The 15834-nt window shown below is 44.4% G+C and overlaps 1 protein-coding gene across 1 annotated transcript in view; it reads left to right on the top strand.

Annotated features, from left to right (window-relative positions):
* The window catches only part of LOC310786836 (arf-GAP with coiled-coil, ANK repeat and PH domain-containing protein 2-like), a gene marked incomplete at its 5' end in the record, with an annotated part of 157934 nt that overhangs the window by 75781 nt on the left and 66319 nt on the right, over positions 1-15834 (top strand). The window contains one exon of the mRNA XM_083648153.1: positions 4963-5037. Coding sequence (XP_083504279.1) covers positions 4963-5037 — 75 coding nt within the window. The remainder of the gene's footprint in view (positions 1-4962; positions 5038-15834) is intronic.

Below are 15834 nucleotides of genomic sequence, written 5' to 3'. Positions count from 1 at the left end.
TCTCCTCATGTTGATCCAGGTCCAGGTATTTATAACAATATATCTCCTCATGATCCAGGTCCAGGCCTAATATGATTCAGGTCCAGGCCTACTATGATCCAGATCCAGGCCTACTATGATCCAGGTCCAGGCCTACTATGATCCAGGTCCAGGCCTACTATGATCCAGATCCAGGCCTACTATGATCCAGATCCAGGCCTACTATGATCCAGGTCCAGGCCTACTATGATCCAGGTCCAGGCCTACTATGATCCAGATCCAGGCCTACTATGATCCAGATCCAGGCCTACTATGATCCAGGTCCAGGCCTACTATGATCCAGGTCCAGGCCTAATATGATCCAGGTCCAGGCCTAATATTATCCAGGTCCAGGCCTAATATGATCCAGGTCCAGGCCTACTATGATCCAGGTCCAGGCCTACTATGATCTAGGTGACAGATCAAGGCCTACTATGATCCAGGTCCAGGCCTGGTCCAGGCCTACTATGATCAAGGTCCAGGCCTACTATGATCCAGGTCCAGGCCTAATATGATCCAGGTCCAGGCCTAATATGATCCAGGTCCAGGCCTAATATGATCCAGGTCCAGGCCTAATATGATCCAGGTCCAGGCCTAATATGATCCAGGTCCAGGCCTAATATGATCCAGGTCCAGGCCTAATATTATCCAGGTCCAGGCCTAATATGATCCAGGTCCAGGCCTAATATTATCCAGGTCCAGGCCTAATATTATCCAGGTCCAGGCCTAATATTATCCAGGTCCAGGCCTAATATGATCCAGGTCCAGGCCTACTATTATCCAAGTCCAGGCCTACTATGATCCAGGTCCAGGCCTAATATCGTCCAGGTCCAGGCCTAATATGGTCCAGGTCCAGACCTACTATGATCCAGGTCCAGGCCTACTATGATCTAGGTGACAGATCAAGGCCTACTATGATCCAGGTCCAGGCCTGGTCCAGGCCTACTATGATCAAGGTCCAGGCCTACTATGATCCAGGTCCAGGCCTAATATGATCCAGGTCCAGGCCTAATATGATCCAGGTCCAGGCCTAATATGATCCAGGTCCAGGCCTAATATGATCCAGGATCAGGCCTAATATGATCCAGGTCCAGGCCTAATAGAAGTAGAATTGAGTCTCTAAATGCACCTGCTACTCCTAGACAAAGCACAGTGCTCCCCTCACACTTTCTCTTCTGAACCTGCTCACCTCTTCTCTTCTCCACATGCATTCCTCTGCAGTCCCCCTCAATCACTGACCTTTCATCAGATAGTGATCCTTTTGTGTGGGCGGCTTGAGAAACGCTGATTTAGCTCATTTTGCGGCAACAAAACATCAACTAGAATTTCAGCGCTGTCAGGCGAAACCCGCGCATCCTCATGCCCCGGCGTCACCCAGTGACCTCCGGCACTTCATTTGAGTCCGTTTTTTAATTTGCGGCGTTCTTCTGCGTTCAATGGCTCCTTTGTGTTCTTCTTCACGTGCGACGGCCACTCGCTCGGGAGAAGAGTAGAATCAATCATCTCCCCACATCCAATTTCACACATGACGAGGTCTCTGGAGCTCGTTTGGAGCACGCTCCGTTTAGTACAGAACAGCAGGCCCGGCCCGGGCCCATCGCTTGTTTATCTGCTGTTGGACTCCTTCATGATCCCACGATGTGAAAAGGAAAGATGGAAGCATCGCCACACACTCACTCACACCCTCCTTACAAAGAGCAGTAAAGGAGTGCTATTGAACGAGTACAGGAGATGTATTTGTTACTTTTCTTGTAGTGGTTAGTAGGCACAGCGCTCTCTCCTCATCTCCTTGCTTCATCGTTGTATGGTGAGCTAAACCGAAAGTAAGAATGAGACGAGTTCCCAGTTTGACTTAAAGGAACATGGGGAATGCAGGAGAGTAGGAGAGAACATCTTCTCCTACCTGGTTGGTGTGTGGTCACTCAGGGTGGGATTGAATACCTTTTGAAGTCACCCCAATTCAGGAAATGGATTTTCATTAAATAAAAAAACTTGAAAAGATTCCTTAAAGCAGTGGTTCTCAAATGTTTTCACATGAAGCACCCCTAAACTGACAAAGATTAGACCACGGACTAGGGATGGGAATTTCAACTAATTTCCCCGCCGACTAGTCTCAAATTGTATTTGCGACTAGTCTATAAGCAAGAAAACTCGCAATTGAATATACATATTAAGTAAAAAGTTTAAAATGCAAATGTTTTGTGTATTTAGGAGCTATTTTAGCCCAAACATTCAGTACAAGTTGTTAATTTAAATTCTATTGATGTAACAACAACTGACTGAATAAAGGTGAACAAATGAAAGAGAAATACATTTCTGATACGTTTGCCAATACAATGCATGGCATGTATTATGAATAATGTTGTAGGATGGAGTTCCAGCGTGTCTTCCATGATTGTGTAAGCTATTTTTATGAAGGTGCTATATAATTTATGTTTACCGTAAATTCCGGACTATAAGGCGCACCGGTGTATAAGCCGCACCTTCAAAGTTGACTATTTTTTTCTTATATAAGCCGCACCGGACTATAAGCCGCGGGTGTTTTAATGGTATTTTTTTTTTTTTTTTTTTTTTTTTTTTTTTTTTGTGTTTTAATGTTTAATTACCATATGTAATGCTCCCATTTATTAACATTTCAACAAAACAACATAACACAACACCACCTGTGTTGTTATTTACAGTGCACACAGTGTCATACAGTGTCATACAGTGTCATACAGTGTGGTGAAAAGAGGGCAAGAGAGGAAATTAAAACAGAAGTGGCTTTATAGTTAGAAAGAGTGCTAAAAAAGAGAGATTTTTTTTTTTTTTTTTTTTTTTTTTGAAAAAATCCATAGATAAGCCGCACCGTTATATAAGCCGCAGGGGCCAAAAAAGCCCAAAAAACGGGAAAAAAGGTGCGGCTTATAGTCCGGAATTTACGGTACATTCTAGACAGCCAATGCACTATTGTACGCTCTTATGTTGAAGACAGGAAACGGAAGTGTGTGTGTTGTTGTGGGGGCGCTTGACGCTAGGTTATGCTGGAAGCGGAAGAATAATAGAGCTGGCATCTCATGCTGAGATTGTTCAAGATTGGAGTTGCCCCGTTTATTGGTTTTCATATCAAAGTATTCACCTTATGTTCAGACCTTACAGTGGGCCAAATTCTTCCGGGTCCTTTTAACACGTCCGGCGGTCATGGCCCAAAATAAGAGAGTTGTTTTTGGAGCGGACAGTGAAGGGGTAAAATAAAGAACGTAGCCTACTACTTTGAGCCGGTACACAGCAAGCAAGCGAGTATCCACTGTTAGCCAGGTCAGATAACGTTATCGTCGACAATGACGAGCACTTTCTTGTAAAACATACCTGGACTCCAACAAAGAAAGCTTCAGATAGTTTTCTCTCCTCCGAGAGCAGCTCGAGCCACTTACGTCTATAAGACCCGCAGACGTTAACGTAATTCCCTGTAATGCGAGACTTAACGAGCCAGTTACATGGCGTTGCATTCTTAGACATTGCCGTTTGCCTTTATTTGGTATGTTACATACAATTGGCTAAATTATTTGTTAATTCAGAGTTAGATGCTGCTCAGCCTGTTTACAACGAGGCGGAGGCGTGAAGAACAAGATGCAGCGTTTAACCGACTAGTAAAATAAATAATATAAATAATAATAATAATAATAATAAAATAATAATAATAAATGAGTAGGCGGTTAAACGATTAAACGACTAGTCGCGCACATCCCTACCACGGACCCCCATTTGATAGGATTTTGACCCCCATATGATAATAAGATTGATGCTTTTAGATGTTTTATTACAGGAAGTGTTTCATACCAGAGTGCTTTGGATAGCGTGCCCAGAGCGTTCCAATGTGCACAGACAGTGTACGGAGCTGACTCTGTAATTAGTAGCTAACGTTAGCTATGACAAGCTAACATCAACCCAACAAGAAGAGATAATAATTCTCGCGGAGCCTCTCCTCCACCATGTTTGTTGATTAAAACACTAGCCACTGAGAGTGCTGAAACGCCAGGCACTGTGCTGGGAAGAGGAGCACACCTAGCACGTCTTTACCATGGAGAATGAATTGCAGAAAGGCGGCTGACAGCTCAAAAAAGCTTTCTGTGGACACGGCTCCTGAGGCAGCCATTCCCAACCTGTGGGCTGCAACAGTATTGCAAGTGGCCCACCAAATCATCTGCAGAACATTACAATATTTGTGAGAACAAAAAAATATTATCATGTATGACAATGCATTTCTCCATTGTTGAATGATACCGTTATTAGGTTATCAATTATTGCATTGCCAACAGCCCCTCACTTTTAGCTTCTGATTTCTGTGCGGTGCTGATGGACGGCTCCTTTTATCGTTCACATAAAAAGTGCTGTGAGACGCATCGTTTGGCCTTCGTTCTGTTTAGTCAGATGTGGTTCTGTTCGTTCTGTTTAGTCAGATGTGGGCCGCAACATTGTTTTAGATTTTCAAGTGGGCCATGAGTTGGAAAAAGTTGGAAACCACTTTCCTAAGGAATAGGGCTGGGCAATATAATCGATACGGCAATATATCGCGATATTGTATTTCCCGATACTGTATCGATACTTGGACGCCAAGTATCGCAATATATATATATATATATATATATATATATATATATATATATATATATATATATTTTTTTGCAGGCCATGCATGCATAATTTTGAGTAAATTATGTAGAATATCGCAATATATCGCAATATGTATCGCATCGCAATATATCGTGACCCAAGTATCGTGATACGTATCGTATCGTGAGATCCTTGCCAATACCCAGCCCTACTAAGGAACGAGTGAGTAGGAGTTAGACTCCACATTTTGAATAAAAAGCAAATAAAAAAATGGTGTATGTGTGTGCGAGAGAGAGAGAGAGAGCAGGTGGTTGGGTGAACTTGTCTAATGACTGGTTTGGTCTCTTGCAGTTGGACCAGCTGGTGGTGGACGCAGCCAGAGAGAAGAGGGAGATGGAGCAGAAACACTCCACCATCCAGCAGAAGGTACACACACACACACACACACACACACACACATTTGAATTCTTTATTTGATTCCACAAATCATCTGCTCTTAGTTAAAATTGGCTAAATGGTGTCTGTGGCGGCGGTGTCACGATTGTGATGTCATCATCAGTAATGATATCATCAGTGATGTCACTTGAGCAAGGTTAACAGATTGTACTTAGTTGGTTAAATGTTAAAACATCCTCAAAAATAGCAGCATTCTTATACATTGAAGGTGATAGTGTGGTCAGCGGAATCAACACAGGCCGACTTTCCCTGCAGTCCACACCAGTCTGCTTCATGTTGAGCCAGAACCCTTCTTGAAGGGCCTTTCTGTAGTTCAATGTCTGCCCCCTGCTGGGTGAGAGAAGCCTCCACAGCCACACACAGGTCTGTCATTAATCCATCACAAATGGGCACTTCAGCTCATGTATTGGTCTTAACTGAACTCCTGTTTGCTTGCAGAGGTCATTGAGATCTGGCCAATCAGACCAGACCCCAAGCCCTTGGCTTGTGACACACACACACACACACACACACACACACACACACACACACGTCCATCTCTGAGCCTGGCTGCGTAGTGACTTAATGGCAGCTACATCCCACAAAGCCTTTCTTATTGCACTCAGGCTGTTCCCATTCAAAGTAAAGCCACAGTACTCTGCTGGGATTTTAGACGACCTGCTCTCTACCCCACGGCCAAGGACTCGGTTACACACACACACACACACACACACTAGGGCATTCATGACTAGTGAATTTTACTAGTCAACTAGTCGTTTTTTTGTTTTGTTTTTTTGTTTTGTTTTTATATCTTTAAAAAAGAACATGAGGTATTTACACGACATACATGGACTATCATATCCCATATCCCATATCCCCCACAAAGAACATCAAAACACAACAAAACAAAACAAGAAAACTGCATAAGATACACAATAATCCAAGAACAAACAAGACTATTGGACAAACAACCAAACAAAAACAATGCATTCAGCTCCTATCCTGATTAGCCTAATGACACTGGGGTAAAAAGTTCTTAAAGTCAAACTCGCCATATTTTGGGGATGTCTAAGAATCTGCCTTTGCTCTTGTAGTAAATGTTATCCAACGTATGGTAGCTTGAGAGTTCATTCCACCAGTGAACTACAGCTGGGGGATTGGATGCTTTCCAATTTAAAGCTATGCATTTCCTAGCTGCCAACAGGGCAAGATCTATGTATTTACTTTGAATGCATTGTTTTTGTTTGGTTGTTTGTCCAATAGTCTTGTTTGTTCTTGGATTATTGTGTATCTTATGCAGTTTTCTTGTTTTTTTTTGTTGTGTTTTGATGTTCTTTGTGGGGGATATGGGATATGATAGTCCATTAGGGGTGTCACAGTACATGTATTCGTCCCGTGAGTTCACGGTACGGGCATCACGGTACGTTGTTTTACGGTACATGAAACGACACTACGAATACGTCAAATCCAGAAGCACCTAAACGCTGTTTGAACGCCATTGAATTGAATTGAATTAAACGCCACAGAAGAAGACACACCAAAACAACACAAGGGCCATAGAAATCCACGTTCACAGAATGGAACACAGAATTTTGTGGCGATAAGCTGTTCTGCAAATTATGTCAACATCAAGCCAACGAGGTAAGCTTGCCAATGTAACGTTACGTAGCCGCGACAAAGTCCTTTATAATTGGCCGTTGCGGCTAAACGTTACATAACTCAAAGCTGTTAACTTGTAAACAAGCCACTTACATCGCGTGGGATGAAGCAAGATGCGGTGAGGAAGAGGGGATGTCATGTTCCAATAATCCATTAGATGACCGAACGTAATCATATTATGCTAAACAAAACTCACATCCAATAACGTTAAGGCGCTGACAGGGTTCTTTCCCGTACTTACTGGGAAAGTGAAACCCACCCCGTTGTCTGTCAAACAGTGGGGGTATCTTTCAACAGGGTAGAAGTTCTTCTTCTTCTGCCGTTTTATTCTTCTTCTACTGAACATGTAGGTATTTTGATGTTGACTAAAGAAATACTGCCGCCTAGTGGCCGCTTTTAGATAGGATTCCAAATTAGTGCTTACTTACCCATCGGTAAATCGGCCAATTGCAATCAAAAGGAGTGTGAAATATACAATAATTAATCAAACCTTGAGCTATTCCCCATTCAGTTCTGCCCCCAAGCAGCGTTCATCTCTGTGAGTTTGGATTGATTCAGACCATTTGTATTGGTCAGCACCAGAGAGAGTGGGGCGGTGCTGTAGTACGTCAGGTGACACAGAGTGAGTGGTGCGGTGCTGTAGTACGTCAGGTGACACAGAGTGAGTGGGGCGGTGCTGTAGTACGTCAGGTGACACAGAGTGAGTGGGGCGGTGCTGTAGTACGTCAGGTGACACAGAGTGAGTGGGGCGGTGCTGTAGTACGTCAGGTGACACAGAGTGAGTGGGGCGGTGCTGTAGTACGTAAGGTGACACAGGGATGATCTCAGCCACAAGCCCGTGCATTATTGAGGGCCGGCGGAAGCCCGCGGGTCGGACTTCCAAAACAAACCTGGATGGGTTTCAGCCCAGCAGCACCCTGACTAGGGATGGGAATTGATAAGATTTTAGCGATTCCGATTCCATTTTCGATTCTGCTTATCGATCCGATTCCTTATCGATTATCTTATCGATTCTCATTGGGCAAGGGAAAAAAAAAGAGTACAAACGGGTTTATTAACATTAATTTTCTTTTATATTATTATCATTATAATTATGTATTCTTATTCAGCTCTGAGATCAGATTGCTCTTTTCTTATTCAGCTCTGAGATCAGATTGCTCTTTTCAATCCACCAAGCAGGGATCAGTGTCTGTTAAACTGGCTTTGTTTGGGGGTTTGTATTTTGGGTTGAGCATCTTTGTCATCTCCCTATAGAAAATATATAGTGGGAATGAATGAAACAGAACTAGTGGTTAGAATGACAACATGCAACTTTGACATTTTACTTTAGCTGGCATGTCAGACAAACTAGTCACTGCTCGGTGACATTCGTTTACCCTCGCCTCGGTCATTTTACTCTTCCCTGAATGGGGCTAGAAGTGCGCAGCACAATAAGTACTTTGCTGAAGCCTCTGAACCAGTCTGACTCTGAACGTCATCATCCTCTAAATTAAATGGATGGAAATGGAGTATTGGTGAAATCTGGTTTACGCAATGAAACAAATGGCACAAACAATAAACACACAATAGACAGGGTCTGGAGGAGCGCTAACGTTAGCCGCGCTGCTGTTAGCCACATTATCGTCACTCCGTAGCACATCAGAAACGTGACATTCCTCCAAAATGATTGCATGCTGTGTGGACAAATGCTTCTGCATATTGCTAGTATTTCCCCCCTTTGACGAAATAGAGGTTTTGCAAGCATTGCAAGTGGCACTGTGGTCATCGTTTTGCTTCTGCCTAGACGGTGGCTAGACCGGTGGCTGCGGTCTAAACAAAACAAGGCTGCGTTGCGTGCGTGTCGCAGCGTGTGACGTCATCGCGCATGGAATCGATAGTGGAATTGTTAAGGATTTTGGCTAACGATTACAAGGAATTGATTCACTGGGACCCGGTTCTCAACAAGAACCGGTTCTCGATTCCCATCCCTAACCCTGACCCCTGACCCCGCTGATCCTCAAACCCCGCTGACCGAACACCACTGACCGGAAACACTCCGGTTGGCCTCTGAAGCTGCATGCTGGTCTAGAATACAAACTGAATGGAATAGAAGCTAAATAGGACATAAGGTCTTAATGTTATGTGTAGAGCTCCAACAATTAATCGATTAATCCATTAGTTGTCAACTATTTAACTCATTCACCGCCAGTTTAGGACTGCCAATATTTAGCACAGGCCAAAGATTTTCATAATTGTTGGTCATCTTTCAAGACCCACAGTAAATTATCTATTAGCACCAGAGTGATTTGCAATACCTCAAAATGAAGATGTACGTCTCTGGGTTCACCAGGGAAAAAAAAGTGAGCTTTTAGCATGTTCTGTACTCTACTTATAGCCATTTATATACACCCTGTTTTCACCCAAAAAGTCTCTGTGAGAAAAGAAATTGCAGAAAATGGCATTTATGTACACAGCACACAATATCAGGCAGAACTCGCTCTCAATTCTTTTATTTTGAACTGTATTGACATCAGACATGTAAATATTATTCATTATGACACAAATGACAAAAAAAAATATATATATATATATATATATATATATATATATGAAGTGCTTTTTTTACATTCAACAATACAGTTTGCTCAGTGTGAGTGAGTGTACAGACAGACACACAGACAGACAGACAGACAGACAGACAGACACAGACACACACACGCACACACACACACACACACACACACACACACACACACACACACACACAGAGAGAGAGAGAGTTCTCTCCACGGCTGCTGCTGGATCGCACCTCCTTCCCCATCAGCGTTTTGCCTCCTCTGCTGCTCGTTTCCCTCCTCTCGCTGGGACGAATGCTGCGACACGACACAGGCTTTGGGACCAGGCGCTGCTGTTACCGGATCGATCATGTTCGTCACGGGTTTGACTAGGCAATCCAGGTTCGCCCTGCAGCAAGGCTGGCACATAGGAACGGGGTCCAGGGACCAGGATCGATCATGTTGGTCACGGGTTTGACTACCGCGGTTTCGATGTCCGCTGCTCAGAGCAGCCTGCTCTGCAGCAAGTCGATCAGCTCTGCAGCGCGGCGAGGGGGCATTTCAATGGCGTTTCTCCTCTGCAACAAGGAAGCGCGTTTCCTTTCCACCTTCTTCCTAATTTCAAACAACAGCTGCGGTATGTGTTTGATAACGTGCTGTCGGCTTGACTTTGAGGTTAGGGACCCGAAACTATGTCACAGGCTGGGTAAGTGTTTCAACTATGCGCTGCACTCATAAAAACAAAAACACGTCAAACACGTCATTGGCGGGGAGGGCTATTTCTGATAACACGTCAAAGACGTCATTGGCGGTGAATGAGTTTAATCGCCAACTATTTTGATAATCTGTCGAAATTCTCTGATTCCAGCTTCTTAACACATTGACTGCCAGCCCTTTTTTCAATGCTGTAGGTAGGTTCTGCCAGGTTTTTTTTTTAGGATTCTGGCTCATTTTACAAGAGCCGAGGATTATTTTCTGTTAAGACTTCGTGAACACCAATCATCTAAAAAGAACTAATAGAATGTGTGCTTTCTCTGTCTAAAAGAGTTAGTTTGTAGAGTTAGTAGTTATGTAGATATTAGCCGTTGAGTACAGCATGGTTTCAGAGATTTTCAGAGAGTTTTGAGATAAATGGATTTTTAGAACCACCTCACGTGCCTGTGATTATGGGTGCCCTTGGGCAAGTCTGTATACTGTATTGTGTGTGTGTGTGTGTGTGTGTGTGTCTCCAAACTCCTCCGTCTGTGCTGCTGCTGCTGGCTCCTGCTGGCTCCGCGGCCGCTCTCGGGCAGTCTGGATTACTGTAAAACGGGCTCGTTCGTTTCTTGAGGTGTCGGCTGAGAGCTTTGAAGAAGCTTTTGCGATTCTGGTCTTATTTATGCTCAAAGGTACTCGAGTGTGTGTGTGTGTGCGCACGCGTGTGTGTGTGTGTGTGTGAAATCGAAAGCGTTTTCGCCCAGCTATTTCCTTGAGAATGGCTTTCTCCCGCGGACCCGCGGCTGTTTTTTGCTCTCGGCTTTCTCTCTGTCTGGAGAGCAGTGTCGCCACTTAGCTGGTCGGTAAAATAGATTATACACATTCTCTTCCTCCAATATTGGTATAGGAGACGTAAAAGGGGTTGATCGATGTCCCACCGTCAAAATTTTTTTTTTTTTATGTAAGCCGAGATATCTCGTCTTTGGCACTCAACGGTTGGATCATGTAAGCCGAGATATCTCGTCATTGGCACTCAACGTGTTAAATGTGCTTATTTTCTGGTTTCTTTACTCCTCTATGAAAAACAAGACATTTATTTGAGTATGTCATCTTGGGCTTTGGGAAACACTGAGACATTGTTTCACCATTTGCTGCCATTTTATAGACAAAACGACGAATCTGTTCATGAGAAAATAAGCAGCAGATTAAACAATCAACATTGAAAGTAATCATTAGTTGCAGCCCTCGTTATGCTATGGTGATCAATTGCCCTGAGCTTTAAAATCACAGCAGAGCAGACAAACAACATCCTGTGTTCTTTCTCCAGCTGTCTCACTCTCAACCAATCACAGCAGAGCAGACAAACAACATCTGTGTTCTTTCTCCAGCTGTCTCACTCTCAACCAATCACAGCAGAGCAGACAAACAACATCTGTGTTCTTTCTCCAGCTGTCTCACTCTCAACCAATCACAGCAGAGCAGACAAACATCTGCGTGTGTTCTTTCTCCAGCTGTCTCACTCAGTCAACCACAGCTGCTGTCTGCCTGACCATGTCATTCACTTCTCACTCCCTGCTGTGTGTGTGTGTGTGTGTGTGTGTGTGTGTGTGTGTGTCAGTCTTGCGTCTGGAGACGAGCAGCTTGTTACGCACCAGTACGTCTTAAAAGATCATTCACTCTTCCCTATTTCTTTTCCTTTTTCTTGGCATTTCATTCTGTATTTCTTTCTCCCAACACACACACACACACACATCTCTCTCTCTCTCTCTCTCTCTCTCTCTCTCTCTCTCTCTCTCTCTCTTTCTCATCTTTCAAATGGTACCCGTGCCAACTTCCGCTTGTCCTTGTGTGCCCATCTTCCATCACCCCTCCCTCCGTTCATCAGATGCTATTTTTGTGTCGTCTCGTCCTGCCTCGCTCACTCTCTCTCTCTGTCTCTCATCCCTGCCTCTCTCACTCTCTCTCTCTCGTCTGCCAGTTTGTTCTCCAACACTTCTAACCAAGCCTCCTCTTGTGTTTCTCCTCCTCCTTTCTCTTCCTCCTCTCTCCAGGCTGCTCTCCAGGTAAGCTTTTCTTCCTGTCTTCTTCCCCCTCCTGCGTGCCTGCCGTCATGTCTGCGTCATGTGTGTGTGTGTAGTGTCAGTGCTTGACTCCGCCTCTGCGCTTCACCTCATGCGTTGCATTGAGACGAGCGAGCCGGTTCGTCCCGGGATCGAACTGACGACACGCATGACGCGACGCCATCTGGCAGGTTTCAGTTGTCACTGTGGCGTGTCTCGTGTGTGTGTGTGTGTGTGTGTGTGGTGAACCTCAGTCTATCCCTCTCATTCAGTCTGTGTTGTGATAATAGCATTATATCTTATTGCACCATGCTTTAGTTTACACATAGTTGAATTCTTGTGTGTTTTCTACGCTGGTCTCACACAGGCACAGCATGCTAGTTTGCCCCCTTGTGTTTTGTGCAGGTGCCCCGGAAATACACTGTTTGCTATTCACTGTCTGGCTCAATTCCACATTGAAAATCATTGCATGCTGATAGTACAGTAGCCCAGTATGGGAACAGTGCATTTGCAGTGTTCAAGTGATGTATTGTATTGGCATGTTCTATAAGATAATATAAGATAAGATAAGATAAGATGGCACTATATCGCTCCCCTTGAGGAAATAAGGATGCACAGATGCAACTCTTTGCTATTTTCCTATTAACACATTCACTGCCAGCCGTTTTTTTTTTACTGTAGGTAGCTTCTGCCAAAGGTTTTTTTTGAGGATTCTGGCTCATCTTACAAGAGCCGAGGATTATTTTCTGCTTGGACTTTGTGAACACAAAATATCTCAAAAGTACTAATAGAATGTGTGCTTTCTCTGTCTAAAAGAGTTTGTTTGTAGAGTTAGTAGTTATGTAGATATTAGCCGTTGAGTACAGCATGGTTTCAGCGTCTGAGACTGAAAGCTGAGATAATCGCAGTTTTGTGAAATTCAATCAAACAGGCAGAACAGTCACTTTAACCATTTATTTTTGGCATCAGTGAGACATCAGACATCTAAACAATATAGTTCTGAACCCCCTCTCCTTCAAACTCCTCCCTCCGTGGGCGTGTCTCTGGTGGCTTTCAGCAGCGTTTGTCACAAGCGAGTTTCTGCTGCTGCTGCTGCTGCTGCTGCTGCTGCGAGTTTGAGCAGCCTCCCTCCCTGGCGGCCCCCTCGTCGGCGAGTCTGGATGGGGCTGCTCGTTTCTTGGGTTTTCGGTTGAGAGCTTTGATAAAGCTTTGTGCGATTCTAGGCTTTATGCTGCGTGTTTCAAAGTGTGTTTTGCACCCAGTCTATTTTTGGAACGCCCCACTGTTGTGCGCCCGTGTGCACCAGCGCGAAAGCGTTTTCGCCTACAGTATGAGAATGAGGCTTGTTCGTTTTCGGTTGTGAGCTCAGCTGGAATGAAGCTGCTTGCGATTCTGGGCTTTCTGCTGGTGTTTCAAAGGTGTTTCAAAGTGTGTTGCACGCATAATCTATTATGCAAATTTGCAATCCCCCACCGCCAGCTCCCAAGCGCGAAAGCGAAAGCGTTTTCGCCAATCCATTTTCATGAGAATGGCTTCCTCACGCTGCTTTTTGCTTGGCTTCCTCGAGTCTGGAGAGCACTGTCGCCACTTAGTGGGTCGGTGGAATGGGTTGTACACGTTCGGTGGCTCCCATATTTATATAGGAGATGTAAAAGGGTCAACTCGTCATTGGCAGTGAACGTGTTAAAGGACAGTTTAACACGTTCACTGCCAATGACGAGATATCTCGTCTTACAAAATCCAACGGTTGACTGCCAATGACGAGATATCTCGTCTTAAAAAAAAAAAAAAAAAAATTGACGGTGGGACGTGGATCAACGCCCCCCACGTCTCCTATAAAATTATTGGAGCCACCCAACGTGTACAACCCATTCCACCGACCCACTAAGTGGCGACAGTGCCCTCCAAACTAGAAAAAGCAGACCCAAAACTGCAGGGGAACGCGCGATGAAACCATTCTCATACTGTAGAATGGATTGGCGAAAACGCTTTCGCTTTCGCGCTGATTGCTGGCGGTGAGGGATTGCAAATTTGCATAATAGATTACGGGTGGAACACACTTTGAAACACGCAGCATAAATAAGACCAGAATCGCAAAAGCTTCATCAAAGCTCTCAACCGAAACCGCAAGAAACGAGCGAGGCCATCCAGACTTGCCCAGCGGCCGCCAGCAGACGGGCACAGCAGCAGCAAAGCAGTGAGCCTGGTGACGCGAGGTTACAGCAGCAACAGAAACAAGCTTGTGACACGCCCGCTGCAGCCAAGAAGACACACACGGAGGGAGGAGTTTGAAGGAGAGGGGTGTTTCCTGCTGTTATGGAGGAAATTACTGTTCAAAACTATTGTTTAGATGTCTGACGTCTTACTGATGCCAAAAATGAATGGTTAAAGTGACTGTTCTATCGAATTTCACAAAAAGCCATTTATCTCAGAATAAATTTTCAGACGCTGAAACCATGCTGTATTCAACTGCTAATGCTTACATAACTACTAACTCTACAAACTAACTCTTTTAGACAGAGAAAGCACACATTCTATTAGTTCTTTTGAGAATATTGTGTGTTCACAAAATCCTAACAGAAAAGAATCCTCGGCTCTTGAAAGATGAGCCAGAATCCTCAAAAAAAAAACCTTGGCAGAAGCTAACTACAGTATTGAAAAACGGCTGGCAGTGAATGTGTTAATACGCAAATTTATTTTTCAAAATTAATTTCTAAATGCTTCCACCTAAGCGTCTGTAATTCGAGCACGGAAAACTTGGTCAAAACGGAAAGGGGGGCTCAGGGAAAATAATGTGCGATGATAGGGGGGATTTCCCGGATGTCCCGCCTAAAGACAGCTGATTGGAGAGATATCCAATCAGCTGCATCGGTTCGAACTTACTCCGGTCTGAAGTCAACTTCCTTTGTCGATGTTCTGTGGGCGTGAATTACAGACTGTTTAAGCTGCATTGGCAGAATGGAGAAGAACAGTCTGGCTTGAGAGACTACAGTGTGTGTGACATCACATCAGTGTGTGTGACATTACATCAGTGTGTGTGACATCACATCAGTGTGTGTGACATCACATCAGTGTGTGTGACATCACATCAGTGTAGATCATTTAACAGTGCTCGGATATTTATAAACGCTGTCGGAATATTACAAGTACAGAGGAGGCTGCCAATTGTAAGCCGTAACTTCAGCACAGCTTTACTTTGCGTTTCAGATTGTGACAATACACCTGCCTGCTAAACCATACTGTTTGATCACGTGAACTCACGTTCTGATTGGTCCTCCAGCCATGTCCATAAATTACAAAGTGCACGGGCCAATCAAGGACCTGTCTAACTAGTTGACAACGTAACCGGCCAATGAGCGATGCCGCCCGCACAACAATATGGCGGCTCGAGAAGCAACGAGCGGTAACGTTAAACATCAGTAGAGTAAACAGCCGTTAAGTGCAGTTATTACAGAAATAGACTCAATAACCACAAGTAAACGAGAACAAGAGCATGCACCAGTGGAAAATACATTTTTCAACTTTCCTCTGAGTGGATTTGGATTCTTCTGAGTGGATTTGGATTTGGCGACACTGATTGGCTGAAGGAGTTGTCTGTCAAGGCAATTACTCCCACCCACAGAAATCGATGCAGTCCAGCCTGATGTGTAAGTGAAACAGAATGTGTGTTATGAGGGCTACACATAACATGCTTACAACAACACTTCTAACAACACGTCCGTCATTGAAGAGTTGAAAATGCCAGTAGGTGGAGGCGGGGCCTGGGAGTCCAGTAGATGGAGGCGGGGCCTGGGAGTCCAGTAGGTGGAGGCGGGGCCTGGGAGTCCAGTAGGTGGAGG

This window comes from Poromitra crassiceps (assembly GCF_964638095.1).
Source record: "Poromitra crassiceps genome assembly, chromosome: 12".
Taxonomy (NCBI): domain Eukaryota; kingdom Metazoa; phylum Chordata; class Actinopteri; order Beryciformes; family Melamphaidae; genus Poromitra; species Poromitra crassiceps.
The sequence above is the reverse complement of the archived record's forward strand: the minus strand, read 5'-3'. Positions and strand labels throughout refer to the sequence as shown.